Genomic DNA, 27,548 nt, shown 5'->3' on the forward strand with positions numbered 1-27,548 from the left:
CATCCTTTATCATCCATGCATAGATTTTAAAGCGCTATATTCTCTATCCTCTATTATCTATCCACTTCCATAGATCTCAAAGTGCTCTATCCTCTATTATCTATCCACTTCCATAGATCTTAAAGTGCTCTATCCTCTATCATCTATCTACCTACATATATCTCAAATCACTTCATCCTCTATCATCCATCGGCTTGCACAAATCTCAAAGTGCTTTGCCTCTGCCATTAATCTATATGCACAAATCTCAAAGCACTTCATCCTCTATTAGTCTACATGCACAAATATCAAAGTACTCGATTGTCTATGAATATGCATTGGTATTGATCTCAATGTGTTCCATCCTTTATCATCCATCTAATTGTATAAATCTCAAAGCACCCATATCCCTCGGTCATCCATCTATCTGTACAAATCTTAAAGCATATCATCCTCTATTATTCATTCACTTGTACAGATCTCAAAATACTTTATCCTCCATCATTTATGTACCTAGATAGATCTCAGAGCACTCTATCATTTGTTATTCGTTTGCTTTGCACAAATCTCAATATGCTTCCATCCTCTATCATCCATCCACGTGCACATATCTCAGGTCACTCCATTTTCTATCATCCTTACATGTTTCCAAATCTCAAATCATTCCATCCTCTATAGCCCATATGCTTGCATAGATTTCAAAGCACCCCCTTTCAGTTCATGTCAAAATCAGTCTTTTGCTAATACTAAGTTCGTAGGAAGGACAATTATAAAATTTTATAAAAGTTTAGTTATTAGATAAGTCTCATGTGACAACGTTTTGTAATGGAGATAAACCACTAGGCCACATTGCTTTTTTTCTTTTTGCTAAAAAACCACATTGCTTTAAATTTAAAATTTTTATGCTGATTTATACTTTTTAACTTTTTGAAATCTAAATATAAATAGCCTAAACTTGAAAGGATATTTCTGCAATTTTTTTTAAAAATAAAATAACTATCTCTCGACTTTTGAAACTCATAGAAAATAACAAAAAAATAAACGTCTAACACAAGAAACAATTTGTAGATTAGGAGTGTACAGAGTGTCACGATAATGAACCTTTGAGAAGTTAGTGATGCACGGAGGTCATAAACATTGTTACTGCTTCTGCACCTTTCCTATTGAATTTATGCGTGTTTGACTCAAACCATGACCTTTAAAAAAGCAAAAGATAGCCCCTCCTCTAGAAAAAAAAAAGCCGATATAAAATTGAAGCAAATTGCTTGCCTACTACTTCATTCAGCGTAATTCGATTCAAACCATTTTGATCCATATGACCCACAACCTCTAGCTTATATACTAGCATGATTTCAGATTATCTGCAATATGCTAGCGCATTAGAATTGAGTTAGGCTAATCCATTCAATGTTTGATTGATTGTTCATCGGGTCAAATTATATGTTATTTTTTCTATCGCATATGAGCACTGGAAAGGAAAACCACGTCCAAGCTACTCTTTTTCATTTGCCTTGGCTAGGCACCAAGTTTTGAGGCTTAGTCCTAAGTGGTAAAGACTCGGTAAAAGCTGAGCTTGGATTGCATCAAGTAGATTAAAGAGTGACTTCAGAATATCCCCTTGCATCTCTCTAGTAGGCACTTACTCTTTGAAAGTGACATACCTTTTGTCTTGTATAATTATTATATTATATACATATTTCCTTTTTTACTTCACTATATTTATCGTTTTAAATTTTAATACTTCATATGAAACGGTCAGAACAATACAAAAATAGATATAACATTGATGATTTGCTGCCCACCTAACCAATACCCAGCATGCATCAACCTTGAACATAGGTCATATTCTCCACGTCTATTTTTATTTTTTTTTGGTACATTAGCGGCTCATATAATTCTCGTATGAGCATTGTCATTTGAATTAAAGGACAAGATACTCTACAGAGACGAAGGAACAGATACAAAGCAAATCCAAAAAATATTTTCAAAATGATGAGCAACAAAAATAGACGACCTATTTAGCAGCCCTATTTACCTCCACGTCCAATTTAGAGATGTTAGATTGTATTAGAATTAATTGAGATGAGCTCCAAAATAAATTGATCGTTGAATGCAGCATACCACATGGATCAAATCAGGCCTATGAGCGAATGGAGTTGATTCCGTGTATTTTATGTCACCACGCAATAAACCTTAGATAAGAACTTTTCTATGTTAAAAAATGTGCTCGTTTGTGAACTTGGCCATTTCGTATTGGTTCCGCCACTCTTTTATTGGACAGAGTCACTGAGGTCCCTGATGTTCCTACCCAGTATTAACGATTCTAGAATACAAGAACCATTTACTGATTGCTTCCAAAGAATACGACCAGAGTCAACTTGAAGTCGCCTCCATTAAAGTTTTACCATCGGGATATCTACGGTGTCACCGTCCCTAGCACGATAGATCCCGACACTAACCTTCCAGGCTTCTAATTTTCACCACCGTATCCAAGTGTCCGCCACCTGATCTAATTTTCCAAATTACTAAAAATCAGTTAAAATTAAAATATATATTCACTTTACTACGTTTAGCTGTAAAGTCTAATCATTTGATTTATTCCTGAAACCAAATAGACGGTTAGGATTTCGGATCCATTCACAGGTACAGTTGTTTCCCGTGAATCGTCCTTGGACGGTTGGGATCGAGCAATCAATACTCCCACCAAAAATTAAAAAGAACAAAAGAAAACACTTTCCCCACTCTAATCCAAGAATCGTACTCCAAAACCGCCCTTCACGGCAAGGAAGGAAGAAACCACGCGCCTTCGCCGTCTCCTCCCCCCGATGACGGTCTTTTAAACCCGATCTCCGCTTCTAACCATAGGAATCCATCGATTCTTGGCAAGATCTGGTCCATTTCTCGCCGGAAATCGTCGTTCTGTTCCTCATTCTGTCCGAGTTTTATGGACGCCGGAGAGGAGATGGGAGCGTTCTGAGAGGGATTTGATGCGAGTTTCCTGAAAAATTTAGGCGTAGGGATGCGAATATCTAGGAGGACTTGGGCCGCTGATCACATATGTTTCGGCGGGCGCGGCGCCTCATCGGCCTGAATCCGAAGAGCCCACCACCGAAAAGACTGCTTAATGCCAGGCCTCCGACGTCGCAGCGGGGGACTACAAGATTCACCCCTCCAGATATGCTGGAGACCGTACACGAGATCGCCATCTATATCCATCGCTTCCACAATCTTGATCTCTTTCAACAAGGGTATTCAAATCTTTTAATTTATAGAGACTTGACGTTTTATTAATATTAACTTTAAAGTTAAAGTATTTTGACCTTTTAAGAATTTTCCTGTTTTTTTTTTTTGAATCCAAGGTTATGTAAAAATGTATCTTTGCAGATATTAGAATTACTATTCTTGACAAACATCTGTTTGGATTGCAGATGGTATCAGATAAAGATAAGTGTAAGATGGGAAGGCAATAACAGGCAATCTCGTGGTACTCCGGCAAGAGTTGTACAATATGAAGGTACTTTTTCTAGCTGAAATACTTGATTGTTGAAGACAAATTACAATATAGTCTCAATTATTAGATGGTAACGGATAAAGATTTTGCTGTCATAAGTATCATGTCGCCTTTTTGGGATTCGAAGACTACAACTGAAAGAAGAAAAAAAATATTCAGCAGCTGTTTCTGATACTAGAGATGTTTTTGGAATCCCAGTTGCTAGATCAAAGCTGGGCTGGAAGAGATATTTACTTTGTAGCCTTCTGATGTTTGTGGGAATGTGGTTCGAGTTATATCACAGAAGAAAGAAATTGGCTACATGCTTGATATCCCTGCTTATTGTTGCATATGCCGAAACCATCTTCAAATGAAACAACCTGTCGTCCGTAGTCTTATTTGCAGAATATTTGGATTGGAATGAGAAAGGCATTATGATTTCTTTGTGTTTTGGTTTAACTGTTGCCAACTATTCTGTGAATCTTCTAAACCTGCTATTTGCTTTTGCAGTTTACTATAAACTTTTGTTATTCCAACCTCCATGTTAGTTTGAGGGAAAAAAATGCATCTTCTTCTTATATGTTTTCTTACATACACATACATATTCGCACTCTCACTCAAATTATTAGACTAGTTTTATTTGAATGCAATTTGCATAATTAGCTAGTGTAGAGGTAAAATGAAAAAAAACGAAATATCTGATTGGAAGGATTTGGGGGTTCTAGAAATTCTAACCAACAGTCTTCTGCCTCAATTATTTTTTTCTTTTCTTTTACTTTTCTCCATTATTTGAACTTTAGCTAATAGGTAGTGACATGCTAGGTGGGTTGTGCAGCTCCTGATGCAGCCCCGGATGATATCTTTGGTGTTTGGAGGATAGATGATGCTGATCATAGTTTCTCTACACAGCCCTTCCGAATCAAATATGCTAGACAGGATGTTCTTCTGTCTGTTATGGTTTCTTTTAATTTAACTATAGGGAAAGATGAGGTTAGCATGGTTTTTCTTCTTCTCCCTGGAGCTTATTTTCATTTTGCTGGTTAATAACACTTCCATGCATTTTGAGTTCCAGAGCCCATCGATGTCTGCAGTAATGCTGAAATTTGAGCTCATGTATGCTCCAATATTAGAAAATAGGTGAGTGGACAAGCTTAATCACATTCTTCTGGCTTACTCGAAATGTGTCTCTGATGTTTGCGTCTTCTATGTATGATTGACAGAATGCAATCATATTATGTGATTACATCTGAATCCTTTCCGGTTCATGTCACAGCTCTGAGATGCAGGCTTCTTTTGATGCAGTTTCAGCTGCAGTCCATGAGTTCAGGATTCCTCCCAAAGCACTGCTGGGTTTGCATTCATATTGTCCTGTTCATTTTGATGCTTTCCATGCAGTGCTTGTTGACCTAAGCGTACATGTTGTTTTTCTGAAAGCGGGTGCTTACACACATGCACAGAAGGTATCCAGGTTTGTGATGGTGTCAGTTTTGAACGTGGAATTTCTACCTGCTAGAACATGTTTTACGTATACTTATTATTTTCATTGGCTTGTTGAATTTGAACATATCAGTACTTCTCAAATGGTGGAAAATCATGCTGATGAACATTATGAAGAACCCGATCAAGTATGTATCCACATAAAGTTCTCCTTATTCTTCTATTTGCTGCATGATGACTTGTACATGGAAATGACCCACAACATAACATCATTATAATACATCATACATGTATAACAAATTTTGTAACTTGAGCATGTATTGATTAATTTCTAGACTGTTGGTTATCAAATCCTATATTTTGACATGGAATTTTATGCTCACTCAAGTTTTGGTTTTGTTTGAGACATTTTATCATACATAACATCATTCGGTTACCTTCAAAAGTGGGATTTGTGCTGCTATTAGCATGGTCTGAATCAGTCGTGCATTGTTTCATGAATTTATGTAGTACAAATTACAATTAGCTATTTAGGACCACTTTCCTTCCCTCTTCAGCATCTGTTAGACCATGCCTTGACAACAGTATGCTTCCCTTGTATATCTGCGATTCTCTGAAGAGTGGAACACAGGAAGTCAATGTGTTGATTCATTTTTTTGCTACTTTGTGAAGATTTTTGAAGGGTAAATATGGGATTGTTTTATTTTAAGGAAAAAGGTAGGGGAACCTCTGTGTCAGCATCGAAATGAGTCTTTTTTTAATTTCTATAATAAGAACAGGATGCTCGTGGATCTTAAGGATACTCCTCCTTATCAGCTTTTTTTATCAGATTTCTTTTTAAAAAAAATCAAGATCTCTCTAGTCTCTGTATATACAACATTCTTTTTCTTTTCCTCTTTCTTTTTTTTTCTTCCTGCTAATAGTTTTAAGAAAAGTATATATCAAAGTGACCTGAAGCTCACTGTTTACTGCCTCAGACAAAATCTTAACAAAATATTTCTAGATAGGGTTGCCAATTTTCAATTGGCTTCTACCAACCCAACTGAACCCACTCAAAATTAGGGGAGTTGGGTGGAATACTTTTTTAATTGGGTACGGGTTAGCTGAGACTGACCTGATTAGAAATGGCTCGGGTAGTGGTTTGATCAACTACTCTATGGTCCCCACAGGTTGAATAGATCTTTAATGTCCATCAAAGATCCCTAGGATAGTGGTAATGGTTGAACGGGTTATGGCCTAAGAAAGGATTTTTTTCAGATGATAAGAAGGGTACTTAATTAATTGTTAAGAGAATAAAAAACTCAAGAAAAGAAAAGTGGAGGCAACAATTCATTTAAAACTGTGATGCCTCTCTCTCCGCTTTAATTTGTTCTCCTTGCCTTTTTCCTTCATTTGGATGTCCACATCAAGTTCCCTATTTTTGACTATATTTTATTTTAATTTATTAAGGTATATAATAGAGAAGTGAAGTGACAATTAGGTATTATAACCATATTTGTACTGCAAAAAATCTGGTAGTCTACTTTTAGGTAAGAATATAGTTAATCCTCCCACATTCCATCTATAACAGTAATACAATACAATGCTCCTTTTAGTTCTTTGAGATCAATTTGAGTCTTCTTATTCAAAGTTATTCTGTAAACTCAGTCTGCTCACAAGAAAAGCTAAATTTTGATATGTTTTGCTCAGATATTGGGTCAAGGATGGATCTCAAAAGCCATTGAACTTGTCAAGCTATTATTAGCTTCCCGTGAATTACTTCTTGAAGAACTCCAAAAAATCAGCAAAGCAATTGATCAAACAATCGAGGATTTAAATAATGCTGATTTGGATCTTGGTAGATTCGAGTCCATTAGTTCTTCAACACCGGATTCATCTACTTCCAGTTTGGACATTTCTGGAATGAAGATGGGTGTGGGGCAATTGGTTGGCATGTTACATAATATTCTGGAGGTATCCACTTTATAACATTATATTCTCCATTTCATTCCTTCCATACAGAAAATTCTGGTGGTTCCTTTTTCTTTTCGTTTCTTTTTTCTAAATTATTGGTTTTGTAAACTTCTTGATTAATTGGTAATTCTCTTTGTGCTTATGCAGAAAAAAAATGGTGTTATTGAGTTTGGAAATGATGTCATGCTCTACACCCTATCTAAGGAAGAGCTGTTGGATGTATATTTCACTGTGGGCAACCAGCTTTCCTTTATATGGAATGCATTTTTGAGGTTTCATAGGTGCAGTAGATTCTTTCAGTGACTGTTTCTTAACCCTTATTTTCTCATATTGGAGAGTTTTGTATGGAGATTTTTTTTTTCCCATAACAGAGTTTATTCATTGTTCAGAATGAACTTTCTGGAAGTTTTAATTCTGATTTATTAGAACATGCATTTTTTACCAACAATACGAAACAATGACTATCAGAGTTCCAATTTATATTTCCTTGCTTAATTTGGTATCTGAATTCACAATTAGAACAACTTGACTGCCGTGCCTCTGGAAAGAAAATGTTCATGAATACTCTACTATGAAATCATGTTATTTTCCTATAAAACTGATGACTTTTTGTTGTAGATATCATAAAAACCTGTTTGATCTACAATTCCCTTTCTGTATGCCTTCTTTAGAAGGCATTATCTGTCTAAAATCAGAAGTTTTTGCTTGGTTTTAGTGACTCCTAGATCATATAATCATCCCATATTATTTCAGCTTCAATTGTAATATTTCTACTTAATGATGATATTTATACACACACATTACCACTGGAACCAGCACTTGTGTCATATCACTTTCACAACAATTACTGTCTGATTTGCAGTCTCACACATCAGTCTTCTGAATATGTACTGGACTTGCTACTTGCTCTTACAAATTGCATTATTGGAACGATATGTCTTTGTTGCATGAGATGACATAATGAAAGCTTATTTCTTTGATTAACTACATACGCACGAGCATATGCACAGACACCCACCACCTGCCTATCCACCCAAAGCATACACATGTACTGCATGTTATATTCATTGTCAAATACCCCTAAGATACTTTTCATCCCATCTTTGTAAATCAAATTTACTGATGGAGATGGTCTTAATATGACATTTAACATATGTAGTGTAGGTATTGCAGTCTGCTTTATTTATGTCACATATTGGTTTGGTGGAAGCACATGTCCATGTTCTGTTGTCTGATGCGAGTTATGATGTTGATCATGATGTTTTCCCTGTTGAGCATTCTTGAACCTATTTTCTGTATGTTTTATAATATATTAGTCACTTTTTCCTTGTTTTATACCATATGAAGAGCCAGTGTTTGATTTAAATTCTAGTCTTTGTCCAACATCCATAACTATTCCCCATTTAGATGTGTTAATGCCAAATCTTTTTCTAGATATGACCAGTCCTCTGGATCTGTGTGATAAATCCATGTCTAGTGGAGCTGGTCTTGGACGCTTTTATGGCTAAGGCTCCATATAAAATGATGGATTCAGGACACTGTATTATCTGCACTCATATGTATGGCTATTTTGCACATATGCATGCAGTAAGTAGCATGTACACTTAATTACATGTAGTGTTCCATGTCATGATAAGACAAACCTTTATAACATCATAACAAGTGAAAGAAGCTTTTAACCTTAGCTATTTCTGGCTTTGAGGTCTCTTGGTCATTGGGAACAATCTAAGTGCTGATTTTTGTCCTGCATTAATATTTCAGGCAGATAAGAGCAAACAGTATAGTCTCGAATCTTGATATTGCTCGAAGATTTTAAACTACTTCTCAGTACCGTTCTGAGACTAAAAAGCTTGAATTGCTTGGTTTTTACTAATATACTTCTACTCCTGCTCAAGATGCCCTTCGTTCTATGTATTGTCTTGAATTGCATGTGACTCAAAATTTTTAGGTGCATTCATGCATAGCATATGACATCACTGGAATAGATCTTATTAAGTGTGGCTATGAACTTGAAGCAACTTCTGATGATCAAAATTGCTCTGTTCCACTCAGGATAAATAAGATTAGGATAATTGAACATCTGTTTGATGCTTGGGCTTCTGATCGCAAAGCAGAATGGTCTATATGGATGGTTCATTCGAAAATTGAAGTTCCTCACCGTTATTTGAGAAGTGGAGAGGATGATTCTTCTCACCATAATGGGCTTGGAAAAGTTGGAACTCCGTGGAAATACTGCGAGGATGTAATTATGCCTCTAGCCCAAAACTTTCCTATCAATTTCCTGACGTTATTTTCTGTATTTTCGAATCTTATTGAAGTATTTTGTCAAATATTATATGAAAGGTCATTGAACACTTATCTAAATAGTTTGGTTATTTGTATATTTTCAGTCCACTCAGAATGCAATGGCACGAGCTGAACTGCATAGAAAAAGTATTGGACAAATGAAGGTGAGATATTATTAAGGCTGGAAATGTTTTTAGTGGTTGAATCCATGTTGTTTCCAGGAGGTTCTAAAAATGGTGGCTCTCTACAGATTAACAGTCAGTCTATTCAAGACATGCAAATATTTGGTGATCCTTCTCATGTCCCTGTTGTTCTTGTAGAACAACATATCATGAATGTTCCACTGCATGGTTCTGGCAACAATTCACCTTCGTGCTTTCTGAATCAGAATGACACTGCAGCAATACCTTCAGAGACTGGAGAAAAGAAAGCACCAAAATTTGGTTTTGGTGCTAAAAAAAATGGTCGCATACTAAAAGTTGTTGTCTTTGTGCATGGATTTCAGGCATGTGCTCCACCTTGAATGACACTTTTTATTAGTATGCTTCTCATATTCTAGCAGATTAATGCGTTGCATGAAATCATGGAGTTGTTTGACTCTTCAACATGATTTGCCCTATTTATTTGACTTTGGTTGGCTCCTCTCCCCTGCCCACATGTTCTTCTGCATGCTCAGACATCTGACTTATTCGCATATAGATCTAAGCTAAAATGAGTTTGGAAAATCTGGATGCTTCCTTTTCTCTGATAGGTCACACCACACTTTTTTCTTTCTTGAATGGTTTCCATTATCTAATTTGTTTTTTAGTTGCCTAACACTTGATGTCTTAAACCTTTGGTTGTTACTCATCTACCCTTTGTCTGACTTCTTTTTCCTAATACTGTAGCTTCTCTCTTTTGAAGAATACCTTCATCTCTTAATGTTGTTGTATTTATTTCATTCATTGTTTTAGGCATTTCCTTATTTCTTTGAGAAAATGCCTTTTTTTTTGGTGAAAGAGAAACCCTATAAGTCAATACTAAAATAGTAACAATAATAGCAACAATACTAAAATGACGACAATACTAAGTATAGTAATAATACTAATCATAGTAATCATATTAATAATAGTAATACTACTAAAATAGTATTAATACCAATAATAGTAAGGATGCTAAATATAGTAATAAAAAGTAATAATACTGAAAATAGTAATAGTACTAAATTATTAAAATACTAAAAATAGTAATATACTAAAATAGTAATAATACTAATAATAGTACTTAAAATAGTAATAGCACTTAAAATAATAATAAATGCTAAAAATCATAATAATACTAAAAATAGCAACAATACTAAAAGCAGTAACAGTACTAAAACTAGTAATACTACTAAAATAGTAATAATACTAAGTTACTGGAGAAAATGCCTTTAGTTACTGGTCATGGCACTGTGTCCTCCTTAAGTTAAAGGCCTTTGCACATGACACACTTGAAATTCTTCTTTAAGAATCAATTACATGATTAATGTCCACCATGATGTCATACATATGTACATACATATATTGTGTGTCATCGATGCCTTTTATGATTCTGCCTGATATTTTTCAGATTTTATTGCCTGATGTCAATCTGATGATTCTGCCTGATATTTTTCAGATTTTATTGCCTGATGTCAATCTGATTTGTCTTAATCAAATAAATTCCTGAATGGAGATTTCTCGATATAATGTAAAAAAGGGGATCAGCATGCCTTTCAATTCTTCACGAACCTGCTTTAAATTAATTTATTTTGTTGATGCAGGATTATGTCGTAATTGGCTATGAAAGAAGCTTATGTTTGATAAACTTCCACATCTTTAACTATTCCTTTATATTTTTAAATTGCTTTCTTGTATTTGTTGAAGTTGTAGAAAAAAATTGAGCCTTTAAGCTTTGGGAATTAGTATTGTAGATTTAAAGTTTTTAGTAGTGGAAGTCTGGTCAAGAAATTTTTTGTTTATAAGTTTTCTGTTGAAGATCATGAATATATCTATATTCCATTTGTAGTTTTTTATTGAAATCTTTGCTCTTCAGGAAGGGAGTTCTGAAGTTTTTAGTGGAGTAATCATGGACACATGATCTCATTGGCAGGCTGTGAAATCAATTTTTTTAATTCTATATGTCTATGCTTTGACAAGTTTGAAGCTAATTACTTTGATCTTGCGACCACTTTGATAGAAAGGCTTATGCTATTTTTCCCTTCTTGTTGCACCTGCTCCAAAATCTTTGAGGCGACAGCAGTGAAGAAAAAGGAATCTGGTGTAGAAGATTAGTGAATATTATTAAATATCACTCCTTAAATATATGCCAACTCTCTCTCCTTCCCACTAAAAAGGGTGGTCCAGTGCAAGATACTCTTGGCATTGTAGGGTTTGAGGAGGGTCAATGTATGCAGTCTTACCCCCTGCATACGAAGAGGCTGTTTCGGTGTTTCCAACCTATGACTCCCAGGTCACAATGGAGCAAAAACCTTACCGTTGTGCCATGGCTCGCTCTCTTCTCTCTCTCACTCACTATTAGATTATTTAATAGTGTATATACAACTCTGTAAAAGCTGTGGGCCCTATTGACTGCTTTTATAACTTGCCCGTAGTGATTACACAATCCTAAAACACCACAGCATTTGGCTGCATATTACCTTTCTTGATAATTTAGCCCAACCAGGATTCTTTGAGCAAAGCTCGCTAAGAAGCCTCAGAAATATGTAAAATTCAGGCATGTGCTACACCTTCAACTTGCACACCACCCCCCCCCCCCCCCCCCCACCCCCTCCTCCTCTTCTTTTTTTTTTTGAATTTTGGACTGAATTAAACATGCTAGAAAAAACAAAAATGCACCACATGTAAAATTATATTTGATGTCAACTCTGATTTTTGCATAATTCTGCACTATTTCGACGCATCCCAATCTAAGACACTGTAGCCTGCTTATCCGGTCTATCCATGATCAGCATTTTGTTATCAAAAACACATTTCTTCTATACCATGTACAAGGAGAGAATTACTAGAAATAAACATAGTAAGCCTTGTCCTTTCTACTTGAGATCATTTTTATGTTTCCATTTTACCATTGGTTCCCATCTAGTCAACTTCTCGAAATAGAATACTATATAAACTGTATACTGCTTAGTTATTGAATTTACTCCTGTGTTGTTCAGTAATGATGGGTCGCAAAAGATATATGGGAGTTTTGGGGAGGTATTTTGAATGTTTTAATTAAACAAAGAAATATAAGATATGGTCAGAACTCAGAATCTGCAAGGGAATACCAAAGATAATGCATATGATTCAGCCTCGATAAGGTTTAATTGTGTGTCTCTATATTTTGTTTCTCCGCTTTTTGTTCAATTTATGCCCATGGTGTCTGTGTTAAATGCTTATCTGATTATATGCCCCTTCAAAGTGGCAATTTAGTGAGAGAAGGCTTTCCATTTGTTACATTAATGTATCTACTGCATATAGTGTAGTTTAGTTGACTCTTTTTTTACTTCAATTTATGTCAAAATAGGGACACCATCTGGATTTACGGCTTGTTCGGAATCAGTGGCTTTTAATAGATCCTGGAGCCGAGTGTCTCATGTCAGAGACTAATGAACAAAAAACATCTGGAGATTTCAGAGAAATGGGAAGCCGGTTGGCTGAAGAAGTGATTGCATTTATTAGACGGAAAATGGATAAGCTTTCAAAGTATGGAGGCTGCAAAGACATTAAGCTTAGCTTTGTTGGGCATTCCATTGGAAACATTATTATAAGAACTGCCTTAGCAGGTATTTATTTATAATTTCTTTGATCTTCCTTGCACGCATTCAGATATCATTCTAATATTTTTGAATTGACAGAGAACATGATGGCACCTTTTCTAAAAAACCTGCATACTTACATGTCGATATCTGGACCACACTTGGGATATTGGTACAGCTCAAATTCTTTGTTCAATTCTGGTTTGTGGCTACTAAAGAAACTCAAAGGAGCTCAGTGCATTCATCAGCTTACTTTCAGTGACGAACCAGATCTCCAAAATACCTTTTTTTACAAGCTCTGCAAGGTAATGCAACCAGATCATTTATCAGAAGATTGTGTTGGGATCCAGAGTAATGTTTTTGACTCAACTCCTGCGGTATTGTTGAATCTGTATTATATAAATGCATAGCTTGGAATTAAATCTTAAATATTTATTTCTAGTAATGTTTACTTTCTTAAGCCATCAAACCTTTAAAAGGACTCTCATTTTCCTTGTCAAGAGACCATAGATACTCTTCTGATGGTGCAATTCTACCTTATCTTAATTAATATCAAATATTACCTTTAACTATATTTATCCTGGAAATTCTGTTTGAGTCAGTTGCCATAACTGTCCTTCACTGTCACCATTTTAAAGGAGCCTTGTTTGTAATTAGCTGTCTGCTCTGGCCTAATCTGCTTATTCTTTTTTTATGGATTGTGATTTATGTGGTTTGCTATGAGCTGGTTCAATAGCGATTAGGTAGTGATTTAGTGTGTTAATTGGATTTTTTCCCTGTTCTCTTGGGCTCATGCCGATGTTTTTAAAACTTGCTGTATGGCCTCATACTGCTTGCTGGTCTATAGAATGACCATACCAACACAAGCTACAGATCAGTAATGAAAGTTGGAAACAAGGTGTAAAAACACTGTTAAGCTTCGTATTGAGTTATATGAGCTTGATTCAGGGTTGGTTCACCCATGCATCAGTCTCAAGGGGCTGCCTTGTACCAGTTCCTCAATGGTATGGTATGTATTATCTGGTATGGGCTGGTATACCCAGTGTTTTAGACCTTTGCTCAGGGAATAGGAAAGATTATAATAGTATATATGTTTTTTTCCCACAGAGTTGGATCCGTCCTCATTATTCCACTTGCTGTGACTTGTAAACCAGAGATTTAAATGCATTTAGTGGTAGGGAATCAGTACCTTCTCCCTTCAAGACTGGGAACCAATAAAAGAGCTGCATGAACTGATCATACATAACCTGAATCAGGGAAACACTTAATTCTATCATTGTTGTACTCTTGGGTGGAAAATTAATTTGTTTTCATGAAAACCTTATTATATGATAACTATAACTGTGGGAAGTAATTCTGTTGAAAAGATAATTCTAATTTGCCTAACTACCTCTCTGATGTCAATCTCTCTCTTATCCCTTAAATTCTCTCTTCAAATCCCTTCCAACTGTTGATATGATTAGTATTTCCCCCCTCCCTGAACATGCATTTGCGCAACCCTGGATACTTGTTTATGACTACACAAGTTCCTATTGGAGGGTTAAATATGTCCGAGTACTATGGATCTATTACCGATCACATTATTGCTCCCAAATTAAAATATGCTGATACATTTTGTTTATCCTTTTTCAGCAGAAGACATTAGAGAATTTCAAGAACATTATCCTATTATCTTCGCCACAGGTATCATTTCTTTCTCCATTAATAATAATGGCTTCTTCTTTCTCAGATAGTTTTAGTTTGCAGTGAGAGATATGGGATGATTATGCTGTTAACGTACTCTTGATGGCATGCCATAATACACAGAAATATTGATGCAGACCTGGAAATCTTGTTCTCTTTCCTTCACCTCTCTAATTATATTTCCTTTCCCCACCGGGATTCTTCAGTTACTTTTTGTAATCAAGGATAAACAAATTTGGATGAGACCTACATGATTTTTCTTTAATTCCTTATTTCCTTTTGAACTGTCTTATAATCTTTTAGTCCTTTGTTGCAAATAATCTAAATTGAATTACATATTAACAAATGCATATGATCAGGCAATGGGGCATTAGCTTCTGTAGAAATTTGTATGTCTTTTACTTTCAAGGCTGACCACACTCTCACATGTTCGTATTCTAATTAAAATTTCTGCTGTTATTTGATAGTTACTTCTTCTGTAGAGATGGCTATATCAACAAAAAACAACTGAATGCCTAGATATTGTGATGTTCTAGAACAACTCAAATAGATAAACTTGGAAACTTCTACTAGAGAAAATGTTTTGATTCATATGAATTTAATGCAGTTTTTAAGTATATCTTTATTTTTACTGTATATTTGTGAACCTTTTCGTTGCCTAATCATGTACATAAAAAATAATAGTACCTGTACATGTGTATGGAATTGCCCCAGGATTCTTTTCCCTGGCTGACTTGGCTCCTGTATGGATAATTGTACCTGTACATTTTTTTGGTTTATTCTACCCTATAATGCTTTATAGGGTTAAAAAAAAAACGATCTCCTGCAACCCAATAAAAAACGATCTCCTGCAACCCAATCTCTCCCCCCCCCCCCCCCCCCCCCCCCCCGCGCAACATTTTTGGCCTAGTAAATTGTTGTCATGTAATTAAGAAACATTAAGCATATTTAAGAATTACTAGGAATATAGTTTCAGAACAGAGATGATCTTGATATAGGGCTCATAAGGGTTTATTTTCTGATGGCAAGATATGCTATACTTTGACATGATATATTGGTAGCTGTTACATTTATTGTGCGTTTCTTTTTTTTTTGTGCTATGAATACAATAAGCTTAAAAAGTTTCCTTTTTTTGTTAGTTATAATATAAAATCAAATTATACCACATATAGCCAAGTCACGAAATCTATGATTAGAAGTTAGAAATATTTAACATGCAACATTCACCCCCCAAAAAACCTAGTGCAAACATGACAAAAAAAGAAGTGAAGAAACTCCACCCTCTCACCCTATACCAATTCTTGACACCGGATGTAACAGGTTCGAACTATGGAAGGTAAAAGAATGACATATATTAGTAGGGGAAAGAGACTCTTTTGTTTAAGATAACTTACTAATGCAGATACTGGTTGTATTTTGTTCGCTGTTCATCTCGGTAAGCCATCCATCCCAAAGTACGTCCCTGCAAATCTACTGTCTGTTTGCATTTTCTCAAATGCAAACAGACAGTAAAGAGTTGTTCCACAAAATGCAGACAGACAGTAAGAGTTTTTCCACATTTTCTCTGCAAATGTGGAATAACTCTTGTTTTTTTTTTAAACTTTTTTCTATTTTTTTTATAAATGTTTTGACCTGTGAAACTAATAAGTTTTGCCGAAAAGCTGATTCTTATATTTCCAAACTTCCTCAAAAATATTCTGTGGTTAAATAGAAGCAAATATGGTGCAAGGTTAGCATGATCTTGTTGCTGAGTTCAGCTTTTTCCCCTTAATTTCTAAATATTATATATTTTGGTACCCTATCCTTTACCATGCACATATTACTGCTTACCAGCACTACCCCCACCACGACCCCTACTAAATTGCCATCTTTTGCCAGGATGGTTATGTTCCTCATCATTCAGCCAGAATTGAGCAATGCCAAGCATCATCTTGGGATCACTCAAAGAAGGCGCAAGTCTTCATGGAAATGTTGAACAACTGCTTGGATCAGATTTGTGCTACCTCATCCGAAAGGCGTGTATTTATGCGCTGTGATGTGAACTTTGACCTATCTACTCAGGGGAGAAACTTGAATACCATCATCGGCCGGGCAGCACACATTGAGTTTCTGGAGACTGATATATTTGCAAAATTCATAATGTGGTCCTATCCGGAGCTCTTCCTCTGACTGTTACCCAATTTTTTACAGGTTGAAGCTTCCCTCTTTTGCCTGCAGCACCTTTTCCATATTGACATTAGGAGTAATCCTTTAGTTGCTAAGAATGAGGAGCAACAAATTCCTTAGCTATTTGCTAAAGGAGTTGGGGTTGGCCTGATGCTGGAATTGAACCATTCATGGAGATATGTTGTAAATTTTGCAGTTGGGAAGCTTTTGAACATGGAGATCTGTAATCATTTGTTAGTTTTAAGAAATATAATTATATTATTGGTATTTATGATTAAATCTTTTCCATGAGTATGTTCACATCTAAGGTTGGGGCATTTAAAGTCTAGGAATGCCGTATATATGCTTTGCAGAATAATGAGTTAATGCTAGATTAAGCATTGCATATTTTTTTCCCGATATCCCAAGTTCATTTGTAATGCACGAATGGCACCATCATGCTTGAAAGAGAATATCCTTTTATACATTTTATCCACGTACTGTCCACTTTCTTAGCTGTTTAATTCAATTCTACAGCTATTCAATGAATCCCGCTGCTGGTTTTATACCTGATGTTGCCTTGTCACCTTTTTTTTTTTAATTAACCTGCTAAATAAGAGGATTGTTTCGACTGTGTCAGCGAGAAAAAAGAGTGTTCTACTTCATAAAGGCAGCAACCTGGATATTTGATGCTTAAATAAGTTATGCCTCTAATTTTGATATGTCTTGCTTCATAAAGCTGATCTGCCCGGGAGAGAGCAGAATTCAGCAGTTCTTGGTTCCAGTGAGATGCACGCTTGGGAGATTTTTTTTAAAAGTTTTTCTTTAAATTGAGAGACGATTTTCGATTTACTAGGCCTGGACATGGGCTTAGGGGTGGGAGTTTAAATACAGTTTTCTCCATTGGGAAGTTTTATATGAATACTGTGAAGGCGAGCTGGACTGCCTTGGAAAAAGAGAACTTTTCAACGCCATCCGTCCAGGTGGATCGACAGCTACGATCATCCTCATAAGCTTAGCCAATAGCTGTTTTATAATTTACAACCAGATCTCAATACACGAGAACCAGCCTGTCGCTGGACACGGTGATAACTAGCTCATATATTAAACAACACAGTTTTCAAGTGCCAAAAGTGTCGTCTTTCGGCAATCATCCCGGTAAAAGCAATCCGTGCACACCATCCTTTGCAAGAGATTAAACAATAATTTGTGCTCAAAAACCCAATTACCAAGGAAGAGATGTTGGTTGGGTGAAAGAAGGCTTCTCTCCTGCTTGTTGAGAAGACCAATAAACTTCCAGTAATTGTTGTTCCATTGTTTTCTTAATTCCATAAAAGTAGCTTCCGCTAGTAGAGTTTTGAGGGTGGCAAAAGACTGTTAAGAAACCTATACATGTGAAGAGTGCTGAATGCATACAAATGCATCTTTCATGGATGACACATTGCAAACAAGTCCAAGCTGACAAATGCCAGACATCCTGTTTCAATCAGCTACTATTATCAATTCATGCATTGAATCATTTCACACAGAAATTGGTTATGAGACTTTGGAAAACAAGGCTATGAGCTGCTCAATTTATCTCAAAACCAAGAAGATGGATTAGCTTCAGTCCATAAGTGTATTAACTGCCCTTAACTACAGATGTTGGAACCGATGATCATCATAAGCTGTCCAGAACATCTTGTCATCATGTGGATAATGTTCCCGGATAAAATATGCAAAAGATGTTTCAGCAAGCAGGGGGGAGCAATTAAAGACACAAGGAAACAACACAGATAATAGACGGATAAGCAAGACAGGTACAATGAATGAACTGACCATATTTTTTTCTTCCCAGAAAAAAGAGCTCAACCAGAGAAAAGACAAATAAGACACAAGGAATATTTCAGACCTGAGTTGTGCTGTAATATTTTGAAACCATGAAGACTTCACTATCAAGGCTGTAAATCACAAAGAAATGAGAATACAGGTTTCACCTGAAACTGAGAATAGATTAGAAATAAAAGCCAGTAGGGACTATAACAAGTATTTATTTGTTCATTTATTTATTACATTTCATTTTGGACGAAGATGAAATAACATCGGGAAAATCTTATGTTCTAATCTCTAACTAATAAGAATTAAAAAGCATCACTTGAGAGAGTGAAAAATTTTATGATAAACAAGATAGTCTGGACATGATAAGGAATTAACCATGTACGATTCCAAGTATGATATGCAGTATAAGAAAGATCTCTTGCTCCTTAATTCATCTTGGCTACTTTTCTGATTAATCAACCAGCTAACAGTTCAGGAGAGGAAAAGCACTTTTGCTGTACAAACTATGCATTTAATCTACATTAATAGTTAACATGAAATGCTATATTATTCTTATCATGATTAAGAAGCAAACAGACTAAAAGCAAAAGAAGAGAAAGGGAACATGGGAGCAAGTCAAGGTGAACTAGAGCAGTAAACAACAACATAATCTCATAATTTGGGGGTTTGCCATCCTACTCCACCGTTGGTTCTAACCAAATCCAACTTCTCCAAAATGCAAAGGTTTCTAAATCCACCTTTCCACCCTTCATCTTGCATTTGAGATGAGACTGCCCTTGCAGGAGAAATTAGCATATTTGACAGATGCCTGAACCTTGGAATCTAACAGGATGCTATGCTCAACTATAATTCATATGCTCTCCAGTGCCTAACATTCTGCTCCATATAAATCATGCTAATTTACTTTTAAGTCTTAATGGCAGCGAAAGTAGTTTGGTTCGGAAATCTCTAAATCACTGTTCCTAATACACATCCTCAATTCCTCTCCCACGGGGGATTCTTACTCCACTGCAGATACTGACCTTCTTTCTTTGAGGAGCACAATCAACAGCATTTCCAATGCCTTCATCGGAGCAAAAGCGGGCAAGGGAAGTCAATAGAGATTTTGTAAAATAGATTTACACAAGTTTTTCCTTTTTCTTCAGACTGACTCGCTTTTCCGAAAGGTTTTGTCTTCGCCTCAATCCGCCGCGGGACTTACGGTTTAAATGGCTGGCCGGATTAGGCCTGAAATGAAATGTGACAGAAAATTTAGTCCTGTACTCTCAGAAGTTTACGAAAAAGAGGCAGACATCAATTTTAATTGGCATCTAAATTTTAATCCTATATAAGGTAAAACTGCAAGAATAATCATTGATTATTTAAATTTCAAACTGACCTATCTAAAATCAGATCATTCCTTTTTTGAAAAATATTGCCAACATTTCTTTGTCTTAAACAATAGACCATCGACTTCGTTAATCCCCTTCAATGGCATTCACTCCAATTTAAGCGGCAGCATCTGTCAAAGCTTACCATTGACAAACGTCCTCTTACAGCTTCGATCCATGTTACATACAGCTCTTCACCTTTGTCTTTCCTGACATGCTTACAATATTGAGCTGTTCCCTTAATAAAATCTCCTTTTATTGATGCCGTAAATTACCATACAAACTCAGCTAGTCCCACTTAAGCCTCAGTTAATAAGAGTCATATTTTGTTTTTTTCCTAAAACCAAATCTTTCCATATTACTGCACATTCACATCAAATATTCTCATATCAATAATGCCCGTGTTTGGACCATTCTATCATCCAACACTCCATCTGTATACAATAGTTTGGGACTTATTTTTGCCTTCTAATATTTCCTCCCAATTTTTGAAGGCACCAGACGCTCAGGAAAGCTACAATGCACATCTCCACTAAATCAACCCAACTTTGTTTCTGTCAAATATTTCATGTCTCAATTCTCTATATATTAGTGTATCCAATGGAATAAATACAATTCCAATAATGTACCTTTAGGCAAACAATTTTGATTGCAGCCCAATTTTCATTTTTCTGCCAAAAATTATGTGGGATATTAGTTCCATCAGTATTTAGACCTTATCCTTTGCTCTCCTTCACAACATCATTTTAGCATTCAACACTAGCATTCTTTCAACATACATCATCTTATGTCATAAATTCAACAATATTCATTGTATGTCCTGTGCATCAATTTTAAAAAAAAAAACTTATTTTGAAGACAGCTATAATGTTTAAAGCTCTCGTTTAATCTTGCATACATGATGTACGTCTTTAACATTTTCATTCTAAATCTTTTTATTACACTATTCACCTTAAGCCAACAAATTAGACTTTCTAATAATTTCCAAGTCAATAAACCTTTCCAGAATTTCTGTTAAATTTTTCATTGGTCATATAAAGTAGAAAATAGCCTCCATAGTTAACCATCTCAACATAGACCAAAATTATTTCTATAGATTATTGTCATCTTTTCTCTAGGAAATTAGAACCTATATATAAATCCAAACAAGAATATACAAAAGTATCAAGCAATCCAAGCCAAAGTAACATGTAGTGTATCCCATACATATAGCCAAACAAGGCAACAATGGGTACATAAACAAGGCAAACATACAGCAAGAAAAATTACATCAGTAAAGAAACTAAAATGGTGATAATTGTTATATCATTGTGGTCAAAAAGAAGTGGTAATAACAATGAACTGCCAAAGTCTATCCTTATCAAACCTGGAAAATCCAAGAAACTGGTTCAACTCCTTCCGAATACCCCACCACATTATGTGCTAAGATCTGGCAACAAGACAAGCTCACCAATGTAACATTGTTGCAAATGGTGTCCAAGATAATATGCACCTTTTTAGGTTTTTACTCTCCCAAATTATTGGAATATGTTTCCTGCGTGCTTTCTATTTTTTGAATGTAAAATAATTACATTACTTTCGTAATCACATCACTTACATAAGCAAATTTTCCACAAGATTAAAATAATAGAAAAATAATTCACTTTATGGTAAAATCATCAATTTCCTTGAAATCCTCAAATAGTTCAACAACTAGTATATGGTATCATCATCCCAAAATATACACCATTGAAGGCCTAATTATAGCCACTTAGCCTTGTTTTGTCGAACCGAACATTTTACAGGTTTTGAAGTTTGTCTTGCTTCCTTATCTAGAATAAAGAATTCATTAATAGATCCAAAGCTTTTCTTCAATTTATTCATCGTTCTCAGCAACATGATATGTAACTTGATCCCATCAATCCTTTAAAAGTTTTAGGTATTTCACCCTGGTCAAGGTTTTAAAATAGGCTGTCCATTACCTTGACAATTTATAGTTACATACTGCTCCTATAACCCTCCACGAACATTTCGCAACCAAATCTTGTCCATTCTCCAGGCACTTTACTCTTAGTGCACCTCTTAGGATTAGCTTGAGCATGTTGCATCATCTAAGTGGGCATAATACTTGCCCACAACTACGTATTCAACTAAGATATTCCGTAATTGCTCCCCAACTTCCAAAATTCATTTTGATGCTTTCAATTAGAAAATGCAAGAAATTAAACATCATCAGAGCTGACTTACTGAAATGTAGCGTCTTTTCCCTCATTTCTTTTATTAGTTCATATATTCAGATTACGTGGTATTCTAGCCAATCAGAATAAGTAACATTGTTGTCCTATCCACATAACCATCAATGCATAAGCAAATACCAGATTAAAACATCAACCATATCATAGAAGGAAAGTGCTCTGGTTTCTTAAAGCCAAGCAAGCTTCCAAGTCGAGAACCCTAGATTCTTTTCATGAAACTGTCGCACTCATCATTTGAATCTAGAAGTTTACTGAACTGACTCCTTAAGCCACATGTTATTTTGGTAAACTGTATGGAAAGAAATGCTAGCACTTGGAGGAGAAAATCTGGAATGCTATTCAGAGTCTCGTCAGTTCCTAGTTGACAATTGATGCGTAATTTTTGTTCATAAAAACAGTTTACAAACCACATTTATGATGAGGATGTATTTTTTGAACATTTTATTTTTCCCTGCCATCTTGATACTAGGGAGAAGATTCTCCTAGGATTTGCTTATTGATCATTTTAGCTCAGCCTCATTTAAATTACAAGTAAAAATATCTGTACAGATCATCATCAACTTCCTCTACTAGACTGTATCTCTCAAGGCTCATATGCTGTTCTTTTAAACCAAATGATGATATGGGCTCAAGAAAAGAGTCCTTTTAGATTGTATTTACAACCAAAATTACAGGTTAGAATGAGACAGGTGCATGAATGTAAGAGAAATATTCTCACAAACATCAGAACCACATTAGATTGTGACAAGATATGTGATATAGAACGACATGGGTTGGGGCTGCCTACATGTGATAGTGGGCCTTGAGACGAAGGAATAGTGTTGCAAAGGACTTTGTTGCTGGCTGTCCAAATGCCGAAATTAAGACAATCAATAGGAAAACTTAATTTACTCTATTTATGGTGTACTAGATGTGAGAGGATGAACCAAACATGAGCTAGAGCTCTTAAACAATCAAATATAGGTTGTAATCATAATAGATCAAATAATGCACAGATTATATACACAAAAGGGTTTTGATTTTTTTTAATTAAAATAAGGAAGTAATATCAAAACCCTAATGATACACACACACATGCATCTGAGAAAGAACTTAGCACATAAAGCAATAGATGAGTGTAGCAGATAAATATAAATAAAACTGGAGTATAATAAGCAGCAAACAGCAAAGAGAACAAGAGGCAAAGAGAACGGAACTAGTAGAGAAAGAAGAGAGAATAATAAAGATAGGGAAGAAGGACGAGAGAGAGAACCGGCTTAACTAGCCTTTCTTTCCTCGAAACCAACATACAAGGTTCACCGAATTGTCCCGAATCGCCTGGTTTGGGATGTACCTAATCGAGTCAGTTGGTTATCGAGATGGAACAGTCTACCAACTCGGTTTGGGCTTTAAAAACCCTTGCTCATCTTGCTCGCTTCACTCGCTCGCCTCGGCTACGATTTCATCATTTCCATCGCAGCCAACGACAACTCAATACCTATCCTCTTCTCTCTCAATTTCTTTCTATCGCCCTCTCCGCTCTCACTTGCCTCAGCTAGGATTTCATCACCGCCGCCGCCGCCAACAACGACAACAACCTCCTGATACATCTCCCTCTTTCTCTCTCTCTCTCTCTCACTGTCTGCCTCGTCCTCTCCATTCTCTCTCTTGCTTGTCTGTCTCTCCTCTCTCTCCCCCTCCCTCTCTTTTTCCCTATCTCCCCTCTTCCTCTCCTTTCTCTTGGTTCGATACAGCTCAAGTCAGTATGATATGTACAAGTATCATACCAAACTAGTCAACGGCCAGTACAATACCTGGTATCAGTTTGGTGAACCTTGTAAAATACAATGCCTTACAATAGACCTTTTTGGACTCCCTAGAAAGTTCCTACTTGGGATCATCTAGGATTCTCACAAATATACAAAGAAATCATCAACCAACTCTTTGACTCTTAGTATGACTCTTTAAAGTTCATGATTACTATAGTATATAATGTTCATGCTACAATGACACGAACACAAACTCCTAGTTACTTTCCTATCTAAATACATCAATTACTGAGAAATAAATTAGATAAATTAGATCTAGACAATTTCTAACCTAAATTAAGTAGACCAACTTGGACTGTTGGACTTTTGTTGACTACTATGAACCCAAAGGATGCTCCATTGCTCCCGCATCAATATACATTTGCATGATGAAAGTTAACTATCATAAGCAACCCATTTCTTAATATTTTAGATACAAAAGTAAACAAACATGCTTGTCTGTTCATCACTTTCCATTTAAACATTTTAATCACCTCAAACTTCACTTTTGTGAATTAAAAATGAAATATTATTTTTTATAAGGGAAAAAACACAGCTATTTCCAAACTCAGAAAATCATAGAAAATTATACAACAAAGACATTGAGGCTAGACATGGAACCATCAGTAACAGACATTTCAAACTTTTTACATAATGTACTTAAGATAGACGCAAGAGCGCTACCTGCTTAACTTATTTGGGAGCTGAGATACTTGATACTTGTCTTCACTGCTGCTTCTTCTATCGCCGCCCTCTCCGCCTAGAAACCAAAAACACCCCATGGAACCCAAATACAAGAAAGGCGACACTTTGATTCCATTCTGAAGGAACCCCCAACTAGAGATTTCACTCAGGATTTTAAGCCTCTGACGAGCAACCAAACACAACCCATGGAACCCAGATACAGGAAAGGTGACATTTTGATTCCATTCTGAAGAAACCCCCAACTAGAGATTTCACTCAGGGTAGTGAGACAAGCAATCAAGACCCTCGGTTCGGCTGCGTACAATCCTATGGAACACCTCTCTCACCTGGCGTTCCAGGGGATCCAGGCCTCCGTCCATGGACTCGCAAACTTGGGCCAGCTCCTCCACCCCCAGCCTTAACTCCGCCTCCTTCTCCTCTATCATTGGAAACTGGATTGCATCCATTAATTCCGTCAGGTGGTGAAAACACTTCTCAATCTGGTGGATTTCCTTCAATAGCCCGCTCGAACTCTTTCGCTCCTTTTTCTTGGACTCCTCAACGATCCGTTCGTGAAGCGACATGATGGGGGCCGCCCACGGGTAGCTCCGGGGGATGGAGAAGTGGATACCAAGGCCACGGTCCTGGCAGGGGATTGCAGCAACAAGTGCCCACATGACGAAGAGGAGCGCCGAGCTCATGGTGAAGATAGCGACTGCAAGGCCGCCGGTGGCCACGACCTCGTGGCCGCGAGGGGCGGCGAGGTTGTTCGCAATCGCCTGTAGCTGGCGGGCGGCGGACCATGACCGGGAGACGCTCCAGGAGAGGGAGCGGAAGTGGCCGCCGGAGGCGCGGTGGTGGTGATGGTGGTCGCGGCTAGAGGAGCCGCTGCTGCGGCCGAAGGAGCGGTTGCAGCGGGAGAGGATGGAGCCGGCGGCGTCCTTATCGTCGAGCATGAGGAGGGTGAGGTCGGTGAGGGCCTTCCGGGCCCGCCGGAGCTGGCCCTCTCCGAGGGCCCCGCGCCGCTGCTTCTGGTCGGCGAGCGCAACGAGAACGATCTCCAAATGCTTCCGCCACTGTCGGAGCTGCTCGATCCCGTCGCGGATCGCGTTGCAGACGTCGAGCGCCTTGACGCCGCGGTCGAAGAAGTCGGCGATCATCCGATCAAGCGGCGGCCGACCGACGGCAGCACGGTGGTTGAAGAGGACCACGCGGAACTCCTCCTGGCACACGAGGAAGGTATCCAGAAGCTTCCGGACCCAGGCCAGGGAAAGAAGGTCATCGCCTGCCGAGGTGGAGGCGCCGAGATCGTGGAAGAAGGCGGCGACACGGCGCTGGAAGGCGTCGAGCTCCTGGTCCAGACCGGCGTCGTGGTGGTGGCCGGCGTCCATGGCGTGAACCTGCTCCCGCCGTGTGTTCAAGATCGAACGGCCAATCGACGAGAACGGCGTCGATGATCCTTGGTATTCGGTAGCGGGCATTGTCAGATCCCACGAACCCTATCTCCCTCCCTCCCTCCCTCCGGCGAACCACCACTTACCGACGGAACCCTAGAATTCGCCTTAACGACGTCGACAAAGCATCCGTAAACCCTCGCGCACGATCGGATTCGAGGAATAAATGGGAGGAACCTGGAATTGAATGGTCGACGGATGTAGAACCTGGAACTGGGCTATAATTCGCCGGAGCTGGGATTTTATGGCTCTGGCCCGACTTCTCGCCCCTCGGACAAAAATAGCCTAACGCTCGGTAAATCTAATTATTTTAATAGTTTTATCAAAAAAAATTGATGAGACCGTGGGAGTGACCGCGGAAGGGAGAGGTGACGGGCGAGGCGCGATCGGCATGCGAAAGGACACGTGGCGGAAGAGGGAGCACGCGTGCAGGTGGGAAGCCGTAAATCCGTAATCCCGGGGACGGGGCGGTCAGACCTATCCGGGTTTTCAGCTAAGCAGGGTGAACCAGAACCGGGTCCGGGTCTCTCGTGCGCGGAATGTTTCTAGAAGCCCAAGGGATTTCATGACGGCATCGCCCCCGGTCGCGCCAACCGCCAGCCTGGCACGCTGGTTTAAAATATCGCCGTTATATTACAGCTATCTTTCTCTTTGATCATCAATGCTTTCACGTTGTGTCAGTTAGGGATATACGCATCGCTGTTTTTCTCAATTGTGGTATAAAAATATTGATTCTCTTGTCGTTTGCGACGGGTCACCGGTTTTGCTTGATGATAGCACCTACTGCAGCAAAAATATATTTTAATTAATATAAAAATACTATTTTTTAATATTTTATTATATAAATTATATTTTATCTAAATTTTATTTTAAAAGTTAAAGGTGAATTTCTTATATCGCCAGCTTTGGTTGTCGAAAATTTCGGCACGTTTGTCATCCAAATTAGAAAAATTGGATGAGAACGTTGTACGCCTTAGTAGCGAGAGTCTAATAGCTGCTATGTTTAAACAGAGATGATCCCACACCGAGTAGATGCTAGATGGTGGAGAAACAAATTCAATTGACGCTCCGATGCTAATTCTGACCCAAAAGAGCAAAAGCAAATACGATTGAGGAAGGAAGCCTCGGAGGAGCGTAAAGACGTAAAAAAATTGAAAGAAAACTTACTTAGAGGATCCTTAAAAACACAACGTATATCCCAAGCCAGATCCTGCAGCTAGATAGTTAATTGATAAGATAACAAATTACCTATCTCAGTTTGCCTCGCCAATAAAGATAGGTTCCAAATATACCATATTTGGATAAAAATTTTAATTTGACAACCATCTATTTAACTAGAAAAATTACACATTTTTCGAGAAAAGCAGATTTCAAGATGACAGCTAAGTCTGGGCGGTTACATGTAAACCACTTGGCACTCTTGGGATATCAAGATTTTTTTATATTTTTTACTTATTATCGCAATCAT

At 37.4% G+C, this 27,548-nt stretch overlaps 2 protein-coding genes across 6 annotated transcripts; one reads left to right on the forward strand and one right to left on the reverse strand.

The window, feature by feature from the left end:
• The first annotated feature begins 2,721 nt into the window (after positions 1-2,721).
• On the forward strand, positions 2,722-17,045 carry LOC103701215. Of its 3 annotated transcripts, none has more exons than XM_008783198.3 (15): positions 2,722-3,227; positions 3,408-3,493; positions 4,305-4,459; positions 4,542-4,606; positions 4,743-4,937; positions 5,040-5,094; positions 6,596-6,859; positions 7,007-7,140; positions 8,912-9,101; positions 9,250-9,309; positions 9,396-9,650; positions 12,674-12,932; positions 13,005-13,210; positions 14,538-14,588; positions 16,467-17,045. In XM_008783198.3, exons 1-15 carry the CDS (start codon positions 3,037-3,039, stop codon positions 16,755-16,757), a joined length of 2,457 nt encoding a protein of 818 aa, XP_008781420.1. In that variant the 5' UTR covers positions 2,722-3,036; the 3' UTR covers positions 16,758-17,045. The 3 variants fall into 3 exon arrangements, with proteins under 3 accessions (XP_008781420.1, XP_008781421.1, XP_008781422.1); XM_008783199.3 differs by having other exon boundaries at positions 14,541-14,588; XM_008783200.2 differs by having other exon boundaries at positions 2,892-3,227; positions 4,292-4,459.
• A 703-nt stretch (positions 17,046-17,748) lies between these two features.
• Positions 17,749-26,364, reverse strand: LOC103701214. Of its 3 annotated transcripts, none has more exons than XM_026802274.2 (2): positions 24,627-26,364; positions 17,749-18,709 (listed from the first exon to the last, which is right to left on the reverse strand). In XM_026802274.2, exon 1 carries the CDS (start codon positions 26,105-26,107, stop codon positions 24,899-24,901), a length of 1,209 nt encoding a protein of 402 aa, XP_026658075.2. In that variant the 5' UTR covers positions 26,108-26,364; the 3' UTR covers positions 17,749-18,709; positions 24,627-24,898. The 3 variants fall into 3 exon arrangements, with proteins under 3 accessions (XP_026658075.2, XP_026658076.2, XP_026658074.2); XM_026802275.2 differs by having other exon boundaries at positions 17,749-18,715; XM_026802273.2 differs by lacking the exon at positions 17,749-18,709 and adding an exon at positions 19,417-19,778.
• Positions 26,365-27,548: the final 1,184 nt, after the last annotated feature.

Source organism: Phoenix dactylifera, chromosome 14 (genome assembly GCF_009389715.1).
Source record: "Phoenix dactylifera cultivar Barhee BC4 chromosome 14, palm_55x_up_171113_PBpolish2nd_filt_p, whole genome shotgun sequence".
In the NCBI taxonomy this organism is placed as follows: Eukaryota; Viridiplantae; Streptophyta; class Magnoliopsida; order Arecales; family Arecaceae; genus Phoenix; species Phoenix dactylifera.

Coding starts and splice junctions, on each gene's coding strand:
- LOC103701215 (XM_008783198.3), top strand. CDS start 3,037: ATGTTTCGGCGGGCGCGGCGCCTCATCGGCCTGAATCCGAAGAGCCCA. Junction 4,460..4,541: donor TAACTATAGGGAAAGATGAG/GTTAGCATGGTT, acceptor TTTGAGTTCCAG/AGCCCATCGATGTCTGCAGT. Junction 14,589..16,466: donor TCCTATTATCTTCGCCACAG/GTATCATTTCTT, acceptor ATCTTTTGCCAG/GATGGTTATGTTCCTCATCA.
- LOC103701214 (XM_026802274.2), bottom strand. CDS start 26,107: ATGCCCGCTACCGAATACCAAGGATCATCGACGCCGTTCTCGTCGATT.